Genomic DNA, 22,104 nt, shown 5'->3' with positions numbered 1-22,104 from the left:
ATGTTCCCCTTTCCTCTCTCTCTCTCTCCCCAACACATTGAGATTTTTTGTGTCAGCTGTACAGTATTCTGAATAATTAAAAAAAAATAACAGAAAAAAAAACAACAAAGAACAAAAAGTTGTAAAGTACTGCAGAGAGAGGCTGCTATATTATATAGGTCTCTTTCTAATAAAGACAAGAAAACTTGTTGGTCGCAGCTTGTTCTTTGCTTGAGTCTTCCTCGTGTTATTGAGCTACACCTGCCCTGGCCCTGCTTCCTCCCCCTGTTAATGATGAGATCCTGTCACTCCTGCCAGTAATAAAGATGAAGGATTATCCCAGACCTGGGATGTCAGAAGAGCCAGTAATGGTGCAAATTGATAAATTAAAAAGCAATAAGTCAATGGTGTATATGTAAGAGTTCTGAAAGTGCTTGTGAAGTGAATGACAGATCTCCCAGCCAAAAATATGTGAGCTTTCATTAAAAACAGTTATTCTCCCCGAGGAAGAGAGAGTAGTAAATGTTGCACCTTGGCTTTAAGAGTCTCTGGAGGTGATCCAAGGAATTAGGCCAGTAACGGTTACATCTGTATCTGCTAAATTGGTTGAAATGATCATTTAAAGTAAGAATAATAAAACATCTTTAAGGTCATGATATGGTATGGTCTAATCACTTCTTTGAAGGGAAATCATGGCTCTCCACTAGGCTCCTCGGAGCAAGTCCTTTAAAGCCCTGAACAATGGGCAAGTGATGGACGTTTATTTACAGCTTCAGAGGTCTTGTCCCAGGTGCATCCCGAGAGGGAACCGGGAATCTCAATAGGCTCAAGGAGAAGACAAACTATTGTCCTGATGCAGATGGTTGAAGGTGGGATGGGGAGGGAAGCAAGAGGTGATGGGTTTTCACTGGAGCACACTGGGAACTCTCCAGAGGGGTCCCTGCCTGGGCCATCGTGCCCCAGGGTGTTGGCAGTAGGATTTGTCATCCCAGTGGCTGGAGAAGGAAATTACATAAGGGTGAGGGAGCTGTGTGGGATCAAGGTGGGTGTATGGAGAGTAGCAGGAAAAATTCAGTAAACCTGCATTAACTGGGGGTTAAATAATGTGCCCTGGCATGGAGAAAAGAAATGTAAGATTTAAAGATCTGTAAGGACACCATGGAGTGAGACAACCAATGCTGTGGTTTGGCTCCCTGTACTTGTCTCACCTCACACAAAACAGAGAAATTAGGAATGTTCAGGGATGAGTAGAGGCAGGAAAAGTGTGGAATTTCCCTCAGAAAGAGACCCAAAGTGGGGGAATATGATAAAAGCAGACGAGAAGAGGAGAAGCAGCAGACTGGGGATGTCTCTTTTCCTGGCCTTGCACCCAACACTGTGCACGGGCTGATGGCACCAAAAGGCAGCACGGTCCAAACCAACTGAGATGGACAAGATGTGCCACAGGACCTCAGTGCAGCAGGATCTTGCACAAGAGAAGACCTGGCCAAGGCTGGACAGGTGAGTTTGCACCTCCATACTCTGAGTGGGACTGCCACAGGGTGGGATCTGGGGTTTGGGGCTTTATCTTTAACTCCTGCTTGTGCCTCGGCCTAAATGTGTTCATTCCTCAGGTTATTGCCCATCCCACTCAGTCTCCCACCCGCTGTCAGCTCTGTCCTGTCACATGGGCATTTGGCTGGGGTTTGGAGGAACTTCCCTGTTTCTTTTTCTGCTGCTCAGTTCTCCCAAGTGCTACAGGGAGGCTGTAGCAGCACTGTGAGGGATGAAAAACAACAGGACTGCTTGGGGATGTTGGGGTTTTACTTTTTTTTTTTTTGGGGGGGGGGGGGTCACATGGTTGTTTTGTCAAGCAGCAGCCACATTCCTTTGTTCCTGAAAGGTTTTCCCACCCCGTTCCAGCCCGTCCAACGCAGGAGGTGGGTGCTTTGTGCTCTCCCCTCTGGGTTTGAAATGTGAACTTCGAACGTGGGAGAACTTGTTTTGGATTCCCCCTGGGTGTAAAGCTGTAGTAGAGCTCTTTTTTTAGGAATCATCTGTCCCTCCCCTCCTTTGCTCTCCCAAAGGGGTGTGGGTTTTGATTTTGTGATGGGCATGGCTGGCTGCTCTCTCTCTCTGTAACAACCCTCCTAAGATCTGGCTTCTCCTGGAAGATCCTGGTGCCGAGGGATGGTGGAGCAGATTTAAGGATGTCTTTCATGCCCACATTTCTCACCTTACCCTAAGCCCACCTCCAGGTACCCCTGAAACACTCTCAGCTGGTGGCATTCACTGATACCTTGGAAGAAAAGAAAATATCCTACGGCAAAGCAACAGGGGTCAGAAAGAGGTTTTGAAGGAAAACTATTGATTCCCATAATGGGAGTAGGGGGAACATCCAACATCCACTTTTTTTTTTTTTTTAAATGAGAAAAAGCAGTTTCTAAAACCACCAGACTGTTGGTCTGCCACAAGGCCTCGCTGTTAACTCTGATGGGTGCTGGGAGCACCAGCTCAAGAAACCTTCTCCAGAGCCCAGAAGCACATCACTCATGCCCAGAGTCACTCCAGGACTCGGTGGCAGGAGCTGGAAGAGGTGTCCAGAGATGCTGCTCAGACACTTGGTGCTACCCTGATGGGGAAAAACCCAGTAGAACGTTGGGCTGGGGAGCAGGATGTCCCCACAAAGCTTTTCTAAGCCCAGCCCCGCCTGCTTTGAAGCTCCTCCTTCTGCCCTTTTTCCTGTTTCTGTGACGGATCTCAGGCAGGGGATTGCAGGAAGAAGCAGGCAATGTGGTTTTTTCTCTGGTGAGGCATCACAATTCCCACCTGAGCATTGCCCAGGACATGACTTTGGGGAATCATTTAGGTTGGAAAAGACCTTTAAGATCATTGAATCCAAACATAAAGAGAGAGCACAGCCTGCAGTAGTTACCAGGAGGGCGCACTGGGGAAACGTGGCTGCTCCTGTAAAACCACTCGATGTGCAGTCGGAAAACCACCAGCCCAGGGCAGGCTGGGAATCCCACCAGGCAGTCATTGATCTCGCCTAATGTCCAGTAAAGCCTTAATTGCCCAATAAATGCAGTCACAGTAACCACAGTTGATGTGCCAGCAATTAGCACTTCTTTATTTGCATTCTGCCCCCACCGATCTCCACTTCCGACTTCCAGGTCTGTTTGGTTTTCAGCTGGAGAGACTCCCTGGGTTTCCAAAGGGAGGAAGAGGAGAGCTCGAGTGGTGGGAGAGAGGTGATGCTGAGCCTCGTGGCAGGAGGGATGCAGAACCCCCTGCGGGGCTTTCCCGGTCCTCAAGGATTGATGTTGGGCTTCCAGGGAATGCACCAAGCCTGGGATGTGCTCAAGCCTTTTGGTGCTGCTGACACCAAGGGCATGCTTGTTGTTCAGCTGAAGAGAATCTCCTGATCATCTTTTGCAGCAGAAAATGGTCATTTTGGTGCTGGAGCAAACAATTCACATCATTTTGGAGGATTAGTGGAAATCAAAGGCCAGGAATTTTGATCTAATGAAGCAAGGGCTGGGATTCCAAGCAGCCTCAAGCTGCCAGAGCAAGGATGAGGCAGAGGGAAAAGCATCCTGCCTGATGCCCTCTGGCAGCTGCCAGGGTGAGGAGATGCAGCAGGAGGGAGAGAGGGGGTTCCCAAGTGCCAAAACACCTCATCCTGCAATGCTGCCAGTGCCGGCTGGACACTTGCTTTGAAATCCCACCTCTGCTTTGGGCCATGCAGAGAACGTTGCATCTACTTTGCAGGCAAAATGAAACCACTGAGAGCCCTTGGCTTCTGTGCTGGGATGAAGATGTCCATCAGCGTTTTGGTTTGGTCCCCGAGCGCTGCCTGGGCGTGGGAGGGAAAAGCTGCACATTGCCTTGGGAAAGGGGGGGGAAGCAGCCTGTCCCAGCCAGAAATTAGAATACAGCCAGCCCTGTGTCTACCCCTCTGAACAGACTGTCTTTGGAGGTGTCCTACAGGTTTTTGGGAATCTGGGGACTGGCAAGGGACTGTGCTGCCAGCCAGCCTGGTAAGTGGCACAGAACAGGGCTGTGCCCCGAACAGGAGCCCAGGAGAGCAGGGGCACACCAAAGGCTGCCGGGCGTCACCCCCGATGGAGGAGCCTCTCCGGCTGCTGCTGAGGCAACTGGATTTCAGTACCACCTTCCTTCCCACCCCCAGCACGCTCCCCTCCTCCTCCTCCTCCCCACCAGAGATGCAGCAGCCACAGCTCCCGCTCTGCAGATCCAACTGGTAATGGCCGGGCTGATTGACTGCAGATTTCCCTGTAACTGAGCTTAATTAGCAAGCTAATCAGGTCTGGAGTTGGTTCCAATTTATTTATTGGCTGATGGCTGCCACTAATCGGCCTGGCCAGTTAATACTGGCAGCGCTGAGGTTTGTGCCAGGTGAACAAATACATCAGGATTCCATCCTTTCCAGCACTGGGGGCTGGCAGCCAGAGCCGGGATGTGGGCAGGGTGGTATCCACAGCATCCCCTCCCCGTGAGGTGAGCGAAGGGCTGAGCACTGTGCCCAGCTCAGACCAGCTCTGGCTCACCAGGAGGATGATGTTTTCAGGCAAGGATAGAAAGGCAGCGTGTTCTTTGCAGATGACAGAGCTCAAACACCCAAAATAGTCCTCGTGGCGGGGCCGAGGCATCCAAAGGCAGTGTCGTCCGTGGGTCACCTTCAGAAGAGGTGACCCGGGGCAGGCCTCTTACAACTTGCACTTCTTAGTTCCCTCCAGCTGCGCAAGAGATTTAAAAGAAGATTTTATTTTGCTTAAAAAAAAAAAAAAAAAAAAAAAGGGAATTGTTCTGGATTTTTCTTTTCCCCTGGAATTGCTGGGAAAATGCTGTTAGTGTTCCCTGGATGCTGGAGCATCTCTGAGCTGCTGGGGGATCTTTTGAGTGGAGGCAAGGAGAAAGGAGAGCATCAGTGGTGTGGCAGAGCCTGTCTCTCTCCCACGTGTTGGGGAGCCAGGGAAGGAGGATTTAAAGCATGAGGAAAAACTCCCTTCCTTGGCTGCTGGCCCTCCAGGTGTCCCACCAATTTCTGGCTGTGGGACAGAGACGTGTGTGGGATGGCAACAAGCAAAGGAAGGAAGGGAATGGGATTTCCACGCCTTCATTCCCTGCTGTAGTGAGGAAGCAAAGAGAAGGGAGGCAGGATGGAAAGGAAGACATGGCAAAACAGCTGGAGAAGGCACTTGTGTGGCAGAAACCCACTCTTGGCTAAAGCACCTCTTCCCTGAAGGCATCCAGACCCGAGCTGACAACCTGGAGAGCAGAGAGACTCTCTGTGCCTTGTTAGCTGGCTCTGATCTGTGATGCTTCTCCATATTTTAAGCAAAAAAAGAAGGAAAAAAAGGCCCTGTTCCTAATGTGAGTCTGCCTGGCTGGAGCTGCCAGCACCGACTCCCGTGCTGCCATCCATCCTCCTTTTGCTTCAAGGGCCCTTCAGTGCTGGGATTTTCTCCCTGGGAAGGCACTTTTGGGCAATAATCGAGTCATTTCTGAATCTCCTCTCTCTGATAAACCAGGAGGCAGGTGGGTGTCAGAGCACTGGATGTTCTGAGGAGCTGCAGACCCTCTCTGGACCTGGTGCCTTGGTGACAAGGGGTGACAATTCCAGCGTAGGACTTCCTCAGTGCCAACAACGAGCGGGGCCACGTGGAGCATCCTGTTCTATCCATGGACACCCCACCCCTGGAAGTGTCCAAGGCCAGGTTGGACAGACCTTGGAGCAACCTGGGCTAGTGGAACGTGTCCCTGCCCGTGGCAGGGGGTGGGATGAGATGGGCTTTGAGGTTCCTCTCCACCCAAACCATTCTGGGATTCTCAGGAATTGGGGGGCATCCTGCCCTGGGGCTTTCAGGTGCTGGAGTTCATCCATGCCAGGCAGGGAGCTGGGGAATCATGGGCTGGGTGAAGCCAGAACCCCCCCAAGGCAGGGGATGCTAGTGGCACTGGGTGAGCGGAGGAAGGAGGGTGGGTTTCATGGCTGCAGCTCTGAAATCTCTTCTGGAGAGGGTTATTAGAGGGAGTAATTGGGATCACCTTACTTTACAAATGTTACTTTGCAGAATGAGGCAGGAAGACAGATCGATCTCAACTATTATTCATTAAGGAAAGTCCTTTATAAATCCCAAATTAACAATTTCTCTTAGAGAGAGACTTCCCATTACCCTTCTTTCACGGGAACTTATTGCCGCTTTGGAAATGGGGAAATATGAAAATAATTGGGGAGGGGCGAGAAATAGCAGCCATGGGCTTAGGAGCTGAGCATCTGTTTAAAAAAAAAATACAGCTGTGTGTCTAAAAAATGACCATTAGCCCAATTCAGAGGGGCAATGTTTTTGACAGATACTGTTAGACCAGGGCCATAACGACGACGTTCAGAAAAGCCCAAGTGGCTTCTTAGCAATGAAGGGGCTATTTGTAAATGTTCAGGGCTCCACGACACAGCCACAGGTGGGGAGGGGCTGCAGAAGGTCTCTGCTCTCACCCCTCCTCTCTGTGCAAAGAGATGAGTGATGGGGATGGGGGCAGAAGCTGCTGTTACTGGTTGGACTGGGGGACTCTTTGCACTGGTCCTTGCCATTGGGGCTGCACAGTGATTTAAGTATTTAGGGGGTGTTGCTGCATACTGAGGGTCTGTCCTGGTGTTTGGGGAGGGGAGAGGGAGTTTCATCCCAAACTCTTTCGGTTTTTTGGGTGAAAAACACCAAGAAAAAGATGTGTTTGTTGGTTTTTTTTTTCAAGTAGTGGGAGAAAACCAAAGAGTTATTGCTACTTAAAAACTCTTAGGTGCCTTCCAGGTTTGGAGCAGGACATTGAATTTAAGCAGGAGGGTAACCTGGTGATTTTTATAGAGGACTTAGGGGGTAGGCTATGTATTTCATAAGGTGCATTCTCCTAGCTGCCAAAATTTAGGGTGATGGGACATGCCCTGGGGATGCTTCAGCGGTGTGTGCAAAAGGATTTAGGGTTAAGAGATGTTGCTGTTGCCCAGAGAAATCCACTGGTTTGTTTGGGTTGAGGTTGCCAGCAAAAAAAAAGCAATCACTTAAGTTGTATATCCGTGCCCTGGCTCCTTTTGGTTGTTGTGGGAAAACCAGCCGGGGAGGCAGATGTCTCTCAAAGGGATTTTGGGGCCATACCCACCTTTTCCCACAATCTTCCTGAAACTGGATGCTTTTACAGCAAGAATAGACTTCTTGAACAGCATCACAAGTGGAAGGACAACTGCAAAGATTTCTGTTCAAACTCAGGCAGATGCAGTTTTTGCCACTCCAAGTTATGTTAACTTAAAAAAAAAAAAAAATCACTGCTCATGCCCCTTTTGGGGAGGCCATTTTTGGGATGTTGGTACCTTTTAGAGCAGATTGGGGGCTCCAGGCACTTGGCATCACACATTCACGCTGCAAGCTCCAGCTCCGTCCTGTTGATCACACTCTCCTAGAAAATTATAAATGGGAGTCCCCGGCTTGTCTTTTGCTCCGTTAATTAATAGGATTTGAGCATTAAAACTGCTCCCCCGGAGTCGGCGACCGGCCCTTTGCCACCCACTCAGGCCCCTTGCCACCAATTCGCTCATCCTGGCAGGTCAGCGTAAACACCCCATATTTTACTGCCAGTTTTAGATGATTCCCCTGCCTTGCAATTATTTTCCCGGGGGACGGCGAGGGATTAATTCCAGGCACCCGTTCCCCCGCACATGGTGCCGTGCCCTCGCTCCGAGGCGGCGCGGAGCATCCGTGCCCTGGCAGCGGAGAATTCCAGCCGCCGCTCCCAGGTCCGTCCGCCCGCTGACGAGGAGCACGTCGCGGAGCCGGCTCTGCGCTCCTGTTCCTGCGCTCCCTCCATCCATACCAAGGGTGAAGGGCTCGCTGGACACGGCCCCGCGGGCACAGAGGGAACCCGGGCACCGGCGGGGGGGCTCAGGGGGCTGCACTGGGGGGCTCAGCCCCGCCGGGATCGTGGGCAGCCCCGGCTCGGGCACGCTCGGCATCGCAGCGAGGGAACGAGGCTGGTCGTTCCCAGGGATTTTTCCCACATCGGGTTGTTTGTAGCAGGCGGCACTCGGGGGCCTTCGTGCCCCACAGGAGGTTGCCCGTATCCCGAGGGGGTTTGCCTGTAGCTAAAATCTATACAGGTTTTGTAGAATTCCGTGTGGGTTCTATAGAATCGTTTTGGTTTTAGCTAAAATATCCCTTTCTGCATGATTTTATCTACGTGACTTAATCTGCTGCCGGAGTTGGGAGTCGGGGCACAGAGGAAACACCGTGTTTTAATTTGGGGCTGAGACGCCGGGAGCTAAAGCAGGGGTTTAAAATCCACGTGGCTCCATAAGGAAAAAATACCCAAACAAACAAAAAAACAACAACGACAAGATAAAAATAGACTTCATCCATCCTTTCTCCAACAGGCCCGCTCGGAAAGGCGGCCTTTTGCTTCTCCTCTTCCCAGGCTGAGGCCCGGGGAAAGTTTGGGCGAGTAAGTTTGCGGAGCCGGAGGGAGGGCGGCACAGATCGATTGGCGCGTTTAATAGGATCAGGTCAGTGTAATCCTGTTTTAGCCATTGTAATTCAGGCAGCCAAGGAGACCTCAAACTATAGGGGAAGGGGCTTTTAAAACCTCAGCGGTCCTGCCACAAAGCCAGAGGCTGGGGCCGGGACAAAAGCGGGAGAGAGGATGAAGTGGCTTGAAATAAATAGATTAAGGCTCTCTATGGGCCGGGCGTAGCGGGAGGGAGAAAAGAGCAAGCGAGGGGCGGGCGAGCGTCCCGCGGCCGCGGGAGGGGACAGAAGGGACCGGCACCCACGGGGGACACGGGCCGGCCGGGCTGAGCATCCCCTCCCGCCGTGGGGCGGCCGGGCCGGGCCCCGGGGGGGTCCCTCCGTCCCCCCTCCCCGATCCCCACCGCGCGGGTTTCCGAAGGCTCGGGATAGGCAATCAATTTTTATGATGCAATTTATAATTCATACAGGTTGTCTTCGTACATATGGTGTTGCTTTTGTGTGTCAGGGTGCCGGGTGCTTTATGACGGTGACGGCGGGGGTTTGCATCGGCGGCCACTTCCCGGCCCCCTCGCTCTCCTCGGCGGGGATGGAGATGGATAATGGATACGGCCCCATGGAGGCGCGGGGCGGGGGGGGGCTGATCCCGTAAGACAGCGACTCCTGAGGGGTGGGTGACTCTTCCAGGGGGCAACCTTCCCCCATTGAGGATGCCCCGTCCTCGGCAGGCATATTCCCAGGGATATTCCCAGGGGGTGCAGACCCCCAGCCCCTCTCTCCAGAGGTTGGTGTCAGCCCCACTGCAGGGGATGCTCTGCAAGGAGGCTCCCAGGGGATAACCCCGCCCGAGGGGGGGTTCGACGCCCCCCGCCCGGGCACAAAAGGATCCTTGTCAGCGGGGCAGCCGCACCCCCGGGGGCAGGAGGGGCAGGTAAAGGCACAAAGCGCAGCCCGGCCAGTCCCAGCTGAAATAATTAAACCAATTAAGTCAGTACAAACAGAAACGAGGCGGAAGGCAGGGCTGTCCCCTCCGAGGAAGAGGAGCTCCCCCCGCCTGTCCTGCCGTGAGTTTGCCCGGTCTCTGCGCAGCCCTGGCATGCGGTGAGTTTGCCGGGTCACTGCGGCGAGGGAGTGAGAGGAGGGGGATTTAGAAGCTGTGATGTCTTATTTAAGAGCGAGGCAGCGTCCACCTAGCCCCGCTGGAGAGGGGTCGCCTCCTCCAGTCGCCGCAGCCCAGTGCTGTGAACAGCAGCGGCTTAAAAAAAATAAATCTAGATGTATTTTAAAAAGGGGTTTTGGTAAGGCTGGCTGGAGCTGAGGAGCACGGGAGCAGGGCAGCTTCCCTTCCCCTACCACTCTGTGCTGTGCGAAGCGGGCCGGCATCGCTGCCGCGCTCCCCGAGCACCGCAATTATTTGATCTGCAGATGTAAGAGGAATTTATTGTAACAACAAATATAGTGATGTCAAAACCCAACCTTGGATTAAAGCCGGCAGCCAAAGGGGAAGTGTATTAATTTCAAACAGCATCAGAGGCCAGTGCCTATTAGGACGAGCTATTCTTCAGACCCCCCCATCAGAATTAATCATTGGGAGTTAATTTGAAGCTCAGACAAGTTGCTGTTAATTTAGTGCAGGGAGGACGGGATGGAATAAAAAGCTGAGGTGCTGGCCGGGCCTCCTGGGTCTCATTAATCAGCGAGCTGAGACGGCCTGGCTTGATTACAATTTGCAAAAAAATTCATTAGAGCCTGGGCGATTGACAATTTTTCTCTCTGCCTGTGATCTGACTCATTAGGCAGCCAAATGAAAGCCATGATGATGGTGATGATGACAGCTATCAACCCCCTCGCTTGTTTATCTCCTTCTCCTCCGGCCCCCGGCCCGGGGCTCCCCCCTCCAGCCCCGAAGCCCCACTCCCGGGATAAGGGGGGAGCAATGGGGGACCCCAACCCGCGGAGTAAATAACTTTCCAGTGCCTGGGGCAGACGCCGGCTTGGAGGGGGAGAGATGCCCGGGGGGGGTACAGGGGTGAGGAGCAGCTGCTCCTCCCTAAAATACAGCCCACCCCGCCCCGTGGGGGGGTACAGCCGGTGGGGGGGAGTGCACCCCGTGTGGGGGGGTGCACGGCAGCGCTGCCCCCCGCCCGGGCCGGCTCCGGGCGCTGTGCTGGCCGAGCAGCGTCCCCTCTGCGCCGAAAGCGAACCGAAATAAATTCAAATAGTGCATTAAGGGAAATTTTAAAAGCGCTCCGAAGAGGAGCAACGCTGGGAAACCTCGGAGGGGGGACACGGGTGGGTTTGTCCCACGCGTGTCCCAGCTCCCCGCTCCCTCCCGCGGAAAAACGAAACCAAAAATTTTGATTAATAACAGGGGTTTTTTAGAGCAGCGGGCAGTGGCGGCGGCTGCCGTAAAGGTTGGAATCGCCCGTGATTTTCCGCCGGTCCCCGCGTGTCCGCGGCTGGCCGTGGGGCCGGCTGCGATGCTGCCCGGGACCGGGCCGTTCTGGGGGGCGGCTGGTGGGAACGGGGACCCCCCACGCTGCACCCCCGGAGCCGCCGCCAACCCCCTCTGACCCAAACAAAACAATAACAATTATTATGATAAATAAATGATGAGGCGCGAAGGCTACAAGTGATGTGGCCCAGCCAAACGTGGGTTTACTCACCGGAGCCCGTCCCGGGAGCGAATGACCCCTCCCCGGGTTAATTTTAACAGATTCCCCCGGAACCCCGTTTTCTTCGGGAAATTTTAACTCCAAATCGCCGCCACCGCCAATGACACGGTGTCACCGGCACGGATGCAGCCGGGATACGGGAAATGGGGGGGGGGGGGAGGAACCCACAAACGGGATGAAAAGGATGCGGGAAGTGGGGGACGCGGGACCCTTCGGCCCCGATTCCCCCCCGGCGCAACGAGAGCGGACGCTGGGCTGGAGGGGCGGCTGAACCTCCGAACACGGGGCTGGAGACCCGCTGGCTGCCGGGGGAGGCTGTGGGGGTGCTCCTACCCCCCCCTTCCCCCACACACACACCCGAGGCCATCCCCGTTTGGTCACACTAAACGCCTTTTTTTTCCAGCTTTTCCATCCCGCACAAAAAAAAAAAAAAAAAGAAAAAAAAAAAAGAAGAAACTTTTTCGCCCGTCTCCCCCCTCCCCGACAATAAACGTGGCTTCGGGGAAAAAAAAAAAAAAGGCGAGAGCAGCATCGCTCCGGCAGCGCAGGAGGGGGAAAAAAAAATCAGCTCAACGCCAAATCCTGGACAGAACAGCCGGGGGCTGGAGGGCTTTTTTTTTTTTTGTCTTTTTTTTTTTTTTTTAAGTCTTTGTTTCTTTGTCGGTTTTTATTCACAAGACTTAGTTTGCTTTTAAATTTCATAACTTATAAGGAAATAAGCTACATTGAAATAAATTAAACACAATAGAGAAGATCGTGCTGCTTTTTTTTTTTTTTTTTTCCTTTTTTATCCCCCCTCCCTCTCTTTCTCTCTCTCTCTTTCTTTTAAACATGGCTTGGTAGAATAGGCAAACCAAATCGACAGAAAGCCAGGCAAAAAATAGATTTCAAAACTCGTCCCCCAGTGCCTGCCACTCAGCCATCGGCAACAAAACTAAACAATAAAAAAGGCATGAAATGAAACTCTTAGTTTTCTTTCCGTGTTTTTTTTTTTTTGTTGTGTTTTGTTTGTTTGTTTTGTTCTCTTGTCTTTTGTATTTTTTACCTTTCGCCCCCGATAAGAAAGACAACCCAAAAGATGGCTAAAGCCGCTGCGGGTTTCGCTGGGGATGCTCTGGCGAGGGGGATCCAGCGCCGACACCACACCACATCCACGGTCCCAGCCGCAGCCGAGGCAGCGTGAGCGGGTCCAGAGCGAGGCAGCGGGATAATAAATATCTGTGTGTGTGTGTCTCTTCCGGCGTTTGATATTCCTGCTCCGAACCAAAGCAGTTTCCAAGCCTCCTTCCCTCGCAGACTCTCGCTGGACTCGGTAAGTGGAAAGTTTCGCTTTATAATTCGCTCGTGGCAAGGATTTGCCAAGCGCTCGCCTGGGGTTTTTTTCTTGTTGGCTGGTTTTTTTGTTTATTTAAGGGTTTGATTTTTTATTTTTTTTTTTTGCTTCTCTTATTTTTATTTTTGTTCGGGTGGGCTGCTTTTAAACCCCGATTTGGAAACTTTTCCCTTAAAAACTCGTGGCTCTGAGTGTAGGGAGAGATCAGGGTCGGGCTTGCTCCAGTTGCTGATGCTGACTCCTGATCGCAAACCTGCTGACGTGCACCGGGATGGGGACCACGATCTTAGGGTTTCGGGAAGGTTCCCCTGTCTTGGAGTTGGCATTGCCCGCCTTGACCCGTTTCCATTTTGCCCGTCTGTTCTGGAACCAGATTTTCACCTGCACCTCGCTGAGTTTGAGGGCGTGAGCGATCTGGGACCTCTCCGTCAGGGACAGGTACTTTTTGCAGTGAAACTCCTTTTCCAGCTCCAGCAGCTGCTCGCTGGTGAAGGCTGTTCGCCTCCGCCGGTTTTTGCCCGTGGATGTGGTGTTGGTGGAATTGGGGGGGTTCTGGGTGTTTTCCTCCAGCACGTTGCCAGAGTCCTCTTCCTTGTGAGCCGCCTGGCCGGTGATGTTGTCGTCCGAGCTATAGTCTAGATCGCTGTCCATGGAGAAACTTTCCTCCTTGCCTTTCGCATCCTCTTCTGCTTTGGGGTCCTCCTTGCCCTGGCCCCGGAGAGCCCCGGCTGGAAGCGAAGCAGAGGCCTTTCGTTAGCATCGGGTACCCTCCGTGCCGCGGCCGCCGCGCCGCCCCCCCCCCCCCGCCCTGCAGCTCCATCCCCCGAAAATTGATGGCTTTGGGAATTTTTTTTTTCCCCGGCGGATCTTTCGGTCGGGTTTTATTCTATTGATAGTTTTTCGAGCGGCGGGAGCTCGAACCTCCCTTCTCCTCCTCCCTTCTCCTCGGCCCAGCGGCCCCCCGGGGCCAGCCCTGTCTCCTCCCGGGGGTCCCTGCAGTCCCCCAGCCCCTCCAGCCCGCCCGGCCGGGGTGATGCGCGGAGCGGGCAGCGGGTCCCCGATTCCCCCCCGCCGGCATCGGCGCTCACTCACCGAGGGAAGCCTGGACGGCGTCGGCGGCGGGGAAGGGCAGGAGGGCTCCGTCCTTCCCCAGGAAGGCTTTGCCATCGTCGCCGCCGCCGTCCGGGGGTATCCCTTCGGCTTTCTCGAAGTTCCCCGGGGGTGCGAACTTCCTGGCGGCCTCCTGGTGCTGCGGGGAGGCGGGGAAGGTGCCGGGCAGCGTGGCCATGAGGGTGGAGGTGAGGGCCATGCCCTGGGCCAGGCTGGAGCAGAAGCCGGTGGGCAGGCTGGGCAGCTGGTGGTGGTGGGGGTGCGCGGGGGGCAGCGCGGGCTGCAGAGCGCCCTGCGGCAGCGCCGGCGGCGGCGGCGGCGGCGGCGGCAGCACCACGGGCCGGTAGGGCATGAACATGGGGTAGCCGGTGTAGACGAAGTGGCCGGGGGCGGGCGGCGGGGGGCTGCCGATGAGCGAGTCGATGCTGAAGGCCGTGCTGCTTCCCAGCGGGCGCTGCATCATCATCAGCGAGGGCTGGAAAGCCGCGCTCATGCCGGAGCGGCGGCGGGAGCGAGCGGGCGAGCGATCACCTTCCTCCTCCTCCTCCTCCTCCTCCTCCTCCTCCTCCTCCTCGGCGTGCGCGTCCCGCTCGGCGCGGGGCCGAGCCGGGGCGGAGCGGGGCCGCGGCCCGACAGCCCGACAGCCCGGGGCCGCCCGCGCTCCGGGGCCGCCCCGCCCGCAGCGCCCGCGCCCCGCGGAGCCGCCGCGCTCTGCCCGCCCGCGCCGCGCGGCCCATTCACATTTTGGCCGCCTGGGAACCCGGCCCGCCCCACGTGGCCGCCGCCGCCGCTCGCCATTGGCGGAGCGGGCGGAGCGGGCGGGGCCGGCAGGGGAGGCCACGCCCCTCGCCCCGCCCCCGCCCCCCCGGCCCATTCACGCTGGCCCGGACGGGGCGGCCCGGGCGGGACCTGCGCGGGTCCTCGGGCCGTGGGACATTCCCCGTCACACGCACCACTTCGGTGCTTCCAAAGCATTAAACCCTCCCTTTTTTAATTTTTTTTTCCCCCGAAAAAACCTCTTTTTTTCTTTTTTTTTTTTTTTTTTTTTCAATTCACGCTCCCCCCACTCCTTTTTTCCCCCCCTCTTTTTTTTTTTTTTTTTTGAAAAGCCCCCAAATAGGCTCCATGTGGTTCTGGGTAAAGTCAGCCCCTGGCTTGGCTTTGAAATTGCTTCTGCAATTATGTAAAAGAGCCATTCAGCAACACGGCGGAATTAAAAGCGATGGAGGGCTGCTCCCTTTTCTCCGGCGAGCTTCTCATGTTGGCCGGCTCAAAGCCTTTTCCAACACGACGTCTTTGGCGAGGACAAAAGCTGGGACACAAAAAAAAAAGGGGGAAAAAGGAAAAAAAAAAAAAAGCCCCCAAACTTGTAAATTGAACGTCAAGGGAACTTTACACAATTTCAAAGGCCATAAATAATGATAAAGGGACCAGGCGAGGAGGCAAACCCAGGCAATTAATGGAGGTTCCCAAGCAAAGATCAAGTGGTTTGGAAAATAAAATTAAATGCAAAAAAAAAAAAAGGGAGGGGGAGAAAAAAAGAGAAAGGAGGGGAGTTGGCTGGGGGTGGGATCCCTCCTGCCTCTGGGAAGTTGAAGTCTTCCTGGGACAATAGTGCTGGCTTTGCCCCTGGGCTTGGCTTTGGGGGGTTCTGCAGACAAGCCCTGACTTAAAGTGGCTTTTGGCAGGGGGGTGGGTCCCCCAAAACCAGGGGTCAACAGGCGATCCCTGTCCTGCCTGGCCTGTCTGCTTGGGAAGCTCTTACTGATCCACAACTCCTTTCTAGCTAATGGATGCTCCCGTTTTCCAGGGGAGGATGGAAGATGTCAGGCTGGGTGCTGTGCATTGCAGGAGGAAGGTGACCTGCCCACGGCAGTGGCTGGTGGGTGCTAAGGATTGGGAAAACCCTACTCTGTCCCCCAAATCCTACCCCTCCAGGCCCCCAAAAGCTCAGAGGCACACGGGGTGAGGGTGATCCCTCCAGCACTGGCACAGCTGTGCATCCCAAAGGACACCCCCCTCGAGCTTCTACCACCCCCCCCCCAGAAGTTCCCTTTGTGGTTTGTCCTCTGGAAAGGGGTATCACAACCTCCCTGCCAGCCCTCAGCAAGTGGCATTTGCAGTCCTCCCAAAAACCCCTTTCCCTGCTCATTCCTGCCACTGAAGCTCGTTGGCTTCCTGAAACGGGGGGCTGGGGCTGCCCCCCGACCCATGCCCGGATATCTGAGTCAGTTTATCCCTCCACATCTCCAGCCAACATCTGAAAGCGTTCTTTTCTTGGCAGAAACTATTAGAGGGGGGTTATTGCTTTTGGGCCTCGGCGCAGTTGTGCCGGCCAGTCCTGCCTGTGGCTCCCCTTCCCTGTCTCGGTGCGGCTTTTGGGGTTCCGAGCCCGGCTGGTCCCCCCGGCATGAATTCTGGGGTTCCCCCTGGCATGAATTCTGGGGTTCCCCCTTCCCCAGTGCTGCACTTCTGCCAGAGAAACCAATTTTCCCAGAGGTATGGCACGTGGGACAGGGTAGATGGCCACGGAAGCAGCTGCTGCTGGGGATGAGGGGGCTGTGTGGTGTGTGCGCGCAAACACTTTTGGGGCCCGTCTCTGACTTCAGGGGACTGGGAGAAGTTTACTTATCCAGCTCATTTCCATATGTCCAGACTCCCCTCTCAGAGGCCACCATATGTGCAGCAGTGCAGCGCTCGGGGCTTTTCCCAGCACGGCTGGATCTCCCCTGTGGGTGCCTCGGAGCCGCGCGTGTGGTTGTTTCTCTCCCGTGTTTTTCCCTTTTCCCCCTCCTCGGGATCCATCAGGCATCACCCGATCACAGCCCTCTCCTGCCTCCCTCTCCTTCCATCCACCACGGATGGAGCTGAGCTAAACTCTCCAGCCTCCCAAATCAGCAGCATCCCTGCTCGTTCCCAAACCAACCCGAGCGGGCTGGAAAGCCGTGCGGAGAAGCAAAGCTTTCGTTCGAATAGAAAAGCGAGTGAGAGAGGGGGGGAAAAAAATCATCTCTTTTCAGGAACCCACGTTAGATTGCGGAAAGGGGAGAGATAATTAGGCACGGTAATCCGGCAGGGCATGGAAATGTGTACCAACGCCCAGCTCCTGCAGCTGTTTGTATTGTCAGCCCCCTTCAAAATTTGCCCACAAACAAGTGCCTTTGCAAGACGGGAGCATTATTTCGGGCAAGAATAGGCTTTTTGTTCGGCACATAATTAGCTGATTTTTCTCCCGGAGAAAAACGTCGGCGATCTCTGATTGTCGGAGGAGCAACCGGAGCGTGATTGTGCCTGGGAAGTGTAGCAGGCGTGAGGGAGGCAAGGGGCAGGGCAGAGCAGGCAGGGGAGCCCCTGGAGGGACCCCCGCTGCCACGGGGACACGCCAGGAGCCTTTCTCAAGGGGTCTAAATCTAAATCAATACTTTGGAGGGTCATGCTTGGCTGGGGAGGAGCCCCTTTTCCCCCTGGGCAGCCTGGCTGGGCCGTGGTGTGGGTGCAGAGCAGGTCCCACATGGACCCAAGCTTGAAATGTGGCACTCAAATGCTGCTGCAGGAGGCTCCCGAGTCACCTGGATTAGGGAATGCTGAAGAGCAGGTGCCTTCCAGCAGGTTTTGTCCCAAAAAACCTTCTCAGGAGAGGAGCAGCAGATACGTGGAGGCATCTTTGAACTGGGCAGATTTTGGGGGGGGGGGGTGTGTGTCTGTGACTCTCGTGGTCTCTTGGCTGAGGAAAAATAGTGTGGGCTAAATAAACCCCCAAATCGGGCTGGGGAGGGGTGAAGCTTTTTGGAGTGAAGAAGGGAAAGAAGGGAGCCATGAAGGAAGAGGAGAAGTGGGATGTGCTTGAGCCCTTCCATGTGGGAATCCATAGGGTGGCAGAGGTCAGAGCATCCCTCCACCTGGGCTGGGGAGCCAATGGCTGCTCCCAGCCCTTTGGGCACCTCCAGGCTGTTGGCAGGGAGCTGTGCTGGGGGTTTCCATGGACCACATGGGATGGTGTCCTCCCATGGGGCTTTCGGGGGGCTGTGCTGGCAAGGAGCATTATTTGGAGGAGGGTCTGTGCTGCTGCTGGTCCCCGAGGTCAGTGAGGAGGGGTGGGGGGCAGCTCTGTTTTCCAGCAGATGTTAATACCACTGACTTTATCAAAGCCAAAACTCAGGCTTGCAAAGGCTCTGCCGAGCTAATTCTTGCATCCGCTGGGGAAATTTTAATTGCGTGGGAAATGTCACCAAAATCATCTCACCCTGCTGAGCTTTTAAAGTGATTTTTTTTTCCTGGGAAAGGGAGCTGAGCAAGAGGGGAGACCGTGAGCAGAACTACCCCCCAAAAAATCCGTGTATATTTAACCATGCAGGGATTAGGTGTGAGCACTGAATTAGGGATGCAGCCAGGGCTCTCCATCCTACCCCCGTCATCTCTGCGGGGAAGGTAGATGCGGTTTTGTGCGTGGCTCAGGGTTCATTTCAGCGGTTTTGGGCTGCGGGAGCTGGGAGTAAGAGGGATGGAGACGTGGGAGGGCAGGATTTGCCCCTTGGCTGTGGGAACAGGGATGCACATGGAAGCGCGCCCGCCGCGGGATGAGACCCCCGCCCCACGCGTGCCCGCCGGGAACCCCCTCCCGCCTCCCCCTCCCTTCTCAAGCGGGGGAAAAAAAGGCAAACCAAAACAAAAAACAACCCCCAAACCCCTCATTCGTCGCTTAATCCCATTAACTCCTTCGCGTGTTCCCATTTGAACTCTCGCCAGCCCCCCCCGCCCCCGCAGGGTCCCCGCACCGCGGCTCAGTCGCGGATCCGGAGGGGAGGGGTTCCCCTCCTGGGGGGGTCTCCCAAAACTTCCCCCCAGCACCGGGGATGTGCCACTTCCTATTGTCGGTTTATTTTTTTTCTATGTGTTTTTTCTCCCTTTCCCCCCCCTCTTTTCCCCCTTCCCCCCCCCTCCCCCTTTTCCCCCCCATTTTTCCCCTTCCGTCCCCCCCCCCTTTCCCTTTCTTTCTTTTTTTTTTTTTTTTTTTTTAACAAACTCGAAGGCGCTCGGGATTTTGGGGTAAAAAAAAAAAATAGGATAAGAGGGTAAAAATAACACCGTGCAGGTAAAAAGAAAAAAAGGGGAAGAAAAAAAAAAAGAGAGAAAAATTTTGACTTCCATAATCCCGGCTCATATCCCAAAATTCGTTCGGATAAGGGGAAGTAGGCTATTTTAAAAATTATTTTAAATGGATACATATTTAAATAACCGGAGTCCAAATATTTTAAGAGCCTTAAAGGAGACCTTAATCAAATGCATGGCTACGGAGAGATTAGTGGTGGCAAACCCCACGCACTCTCATTCCCGGCTTTTCGTGGAATCGAGTTGAGAAATCCGGCAGTTTAAAAAAAAAAATCCCGAATAAAAGTCTAAAATATTCCCAGGTCAGAGGGGCACCGTCTCATTAAAACCAGCGCGGTCCTGAAACTGCACTGCAGACATTAAAGTGCAGTATTTTTCAATTAGAGCTGACGAATTCAATCAAAATTCCATAGATTAGGATGAAATGAGGCATGGGTCATTTACAGGGGAATTTAATTGCAGAGCCATTAGACAAATAGTATATTTGCCATTCTCACATTATCCATCATTTTAGACATCAATAGAAGGAACAGCATCTTTACTAATACAGCAGCACTTCCCAATCTCTGCCTGTAAACACTCCCTTTCCCCATAGCTCCTGATTATATCTGATTTCATTTAAAGCCATGGGGGATTATAAATGTTCCTGCAATCAGGTTCATTAGGACTTCAAAAATCTCATTTCTGATTTGTATTGCTTTGCGGATCACCCAGTGCAGCCTGCTTTTTTTAAAAAAATAAATAAATAAAAAAAATAAAAAACCCCAAACGCTGTTTCATTACCGGGGCCACTTCGGGGTTTGATTATCACCCTGAGGAGCCCGTTTTCAGATTGTGGGAGGTAAACCCGGCTTCCCACTGGGTTCACCCACCCTCCCTCCATCCCCGCAGCATCCCCGGAGCGGGCTCGATCCTGCTCCAGAGGGTCCCGAGTGTGGGGAAGAACACGCGACGGGACGGCAAAACCTTTTTTTTGGGGGGGGGTGGGAGGGTGTGCATCACTCCTTAATTCTCCCCAGCTCCTTGCAAACAGAGAGGTGTGTGCATCATGGCGGGAAATTCCCATTATTTGGAAATTATTCTGCAGCTGGACCATCGGTGGTTTAATGCTGCAGAGTGGGAAAACGAGCAGGAGTAGCCCCACCACACACACACGCACAAAAAAAAAAAAAAAAAATCCTCGAGGAGAGAAGGTCTCTGACATTTTTTTCCTTAATAGCTGCATAATATTAAACGTCTTTCATAGAACAGGCACATCCAGATAGATTTAAAAAAAAAAAAAAAGAAAGAAAAATAAAGAAAAAAACCCAGAAAAGCCTTCATTTCCCCCAAATGTATGGCGTGCACAGCGCTGTGTTAGCTGCCTCAGTAATTTAATTGGAATGAAACGTGAAAAATGTGTCATTTTTTGAAGAATTTATGCATCGCTTCCTGGAAATCTCATTGTCTTAACTAGCAGCCTACTGTGTTCTGTTTAGCAGGCATAATCGCATTTTTATGTGTCTCCGTATTAGAAGTTAATGTGACCTCCCGTCTTTAGCTGCTGGAAAATAATAATAATAAAAAAAATAATAAAAACGATCCTTTCCTCGTAACATCTGCATCAAAACAAGGCGCCGGCAGGAGGGGAAAAAGAATAAAACAACCCCCCCCATGTATTTGGTGTGTGTATATATATTTAAATATATATAGCCAAACGCTTCTTTACCCGCCCGCCAAACTTATCAGCCCAAGCCCGGAGCATCATCCCACCCGGAGCATCATCATCATCCCACCCGGAGCATCATCATCATCCCACCCGGAGCATCACCACCATCCCACCCGGAGCATCACCACCATCCCACCCGGAGCATCATCACCATCACCCCGCCCGGAGCATCCCCCGCCGCCGCGCTCCCCGCGCCGCCGGCAGAACGGCTGGAACCGGGTGGGAAGAAGCCCCCTAAGCCCCCGAAAGCCGTTTTCCGAGGGTTTTCCCCGGTTCGTTCCCCCTTTGCCGGGTGTTTTTGGGGGGTCCCGCCCGGGGTCCCCCCGCCGGCCGTGCCCAGCGCGCCCCCTGCGGGCCGCGGGGAGCCGCGCACCGGCCCACGCGTGTCCCCCTCCCGCGGCCTCTCCGGGCCCCAGAACCGCCTCGTTTCCTCCCTCGGACGTGCATTTCCCCCCTCACCGGCTGTGGAGAGAGGTCATGTGGGATTTGGGATTCTGGGGGGAGGATGTGGTCGCCCGGTGGGACTCTGTCTCCATGCAAAAGTGCCCGATACGGATGTAAAACGTGTCATTCTTCCCGCTCCGGGCACCGCACAGAAGATCAAAGAGGCACCAAAATTTAGATTGGGCTGGTTCAAACTCGACCAGGATGGGTTTTTCCCCTAAATCCCCTTCAATTCCCACCCCCTGCTCCAGCCACCAAAACAAACCATAAAGTCAAAGAGCCACTAAAGCCAAGAGGTGCCAGGTCTGAAGGGGTCTCAGGCATTCCCACGGCAGGGCACCAAAGACTGGGAACACGGGGTGGGCTTGGCAGTGCAGTTGCCCATCCATATACAACTGAAACGGTGAGGGATGCTGCGGAAGCAGCAGGTGGAAGCTGGAGGAGGGAGGAATTTCTTTTTCCTCCCCATTTCCACACTCCACAGGCAGCAGCTCTGGGAGCCAGGGATGCTGCCTGCATCCCATACACAAGCCACAATAGCGCGAGGTGCTGGTGCAAAGTCCAGCCAAACATGCAAAATGAGGTATTCATATATATATAAAAAGACCCCAAACGAGTGTAATTAAGCAGTGGAAGGATTTGGTGAGTGCTGTGGCAGAGCTGCTGGCATGAGCACAGCTGTTCTTCCAAGGGACACACAGGTGCACACGCTTTGGTTCAGCAGGAATTAATCTGGGGAGGCTGAGGGTCTGGGAAAAACAAACCCTTGCTCCTCCCGCTGCCTTTGGCTGAGTCACTGTGGGAAATGAAAGCCCAAACTCCTGCCACTGGGTTTTCCAACCCTTTCATGTGCCAGCCTGGGAACAGTGATAGGTATGGTGGGTATGGCAGGTGTTGGTGCATTCTGTGGAGTGCTGGAAGCCAGGACATACAGGGGGCTGTGTCACGCCCTCCAGTGTGGAATAACCAGCACTTTCTTGGTGCCTTCTACATAAAAAAATAGATTTTTTTGGTCTATTTTAAGGTTTATATTAATGCCTCTGTATATTGCATCCTGCTAAGGGCTTCCACGCTGCACCTCTGTTGCCAGTGCTGCTTGTGTGAGGTTTATCCAAGGGGATTTGATGCCCATGTGGGCTGATGGGAGTGACCTGCTTGCCTTTGCACACCTGAGTAGCCCCCCTGCTTTGCAGGGATCCTCTATAATGAGCATTATTCATATCTGCAGCTGGC

The 22,104-nt window shown here is 53.8% G+C and overlaps 1 protein-coding gene across 1 annotated transcript; it reads right to left on the bottom strand.

The window, feature by feature from the left end:
* Nucleotides 1–11,930: 11,930 nt before the first annotated feature.
* On the bottom strand, nt 11,931–14,161 carry GBX2 (gastrulation brain homeobox 2). The gene is made up of 2 exons (XM_032693393.1): nt 13,593–14,161; nt 11,931–13,228 (listed from the first exon to the last, which is right to left on the bottom strand). Exons 1-2 carry the CDS (start codon nt 14,101–14,103, stop codon nt 12,705–12,707), a joined length of 1,035 nt encoding a protein of 344 aa, XP_032549284.1. The 5' UTR covers nt 14,104–14,161; the 3' UTR covers nt 11,931–12,704.
* Between the last annotated feature and the right edge of the window lie 7,943 nt (nt 14,162–22,104).

This window comes from Chiroxiphia lanceolata, chromosome 7 (genome assembly GCF_009829145.1).
Source record: "Chiroxiphia lanceolata isolate bChiLan1 chromosome 7, bChiLan1.pri, whole genome shotgun sequence".
Classification (NCBI taxonomy): Eukaryota; Metazoa; Chordata; class Aves; order Passeriformes; family Pipridae; genus Chiroxiphia; species Chiroxiphia lanceolata.
Note: the sequence above shows the minus strand (reverse complement) of the source record. Positions and strands in the feature narration are given on the sequence as shown.

Bases quoted from the DNA above. Each gene is read 5' to 3' on its own strand.
- GBX2 (XM_032693393.1), bottom strand. From the start codon at position 14,103: ATGAGCGCGGCTTTCCAGCCCTCGCTGATGATGATGCAGCGCCCGCTG. The intron at 13,229-13,592 runs GTGAGTGAGCGC...CTTCGCTTCCAG, and splicing joins CGCCGTCCAGGCTTCCCTCG to CCGGGGCTCTCCGGGGCCAG.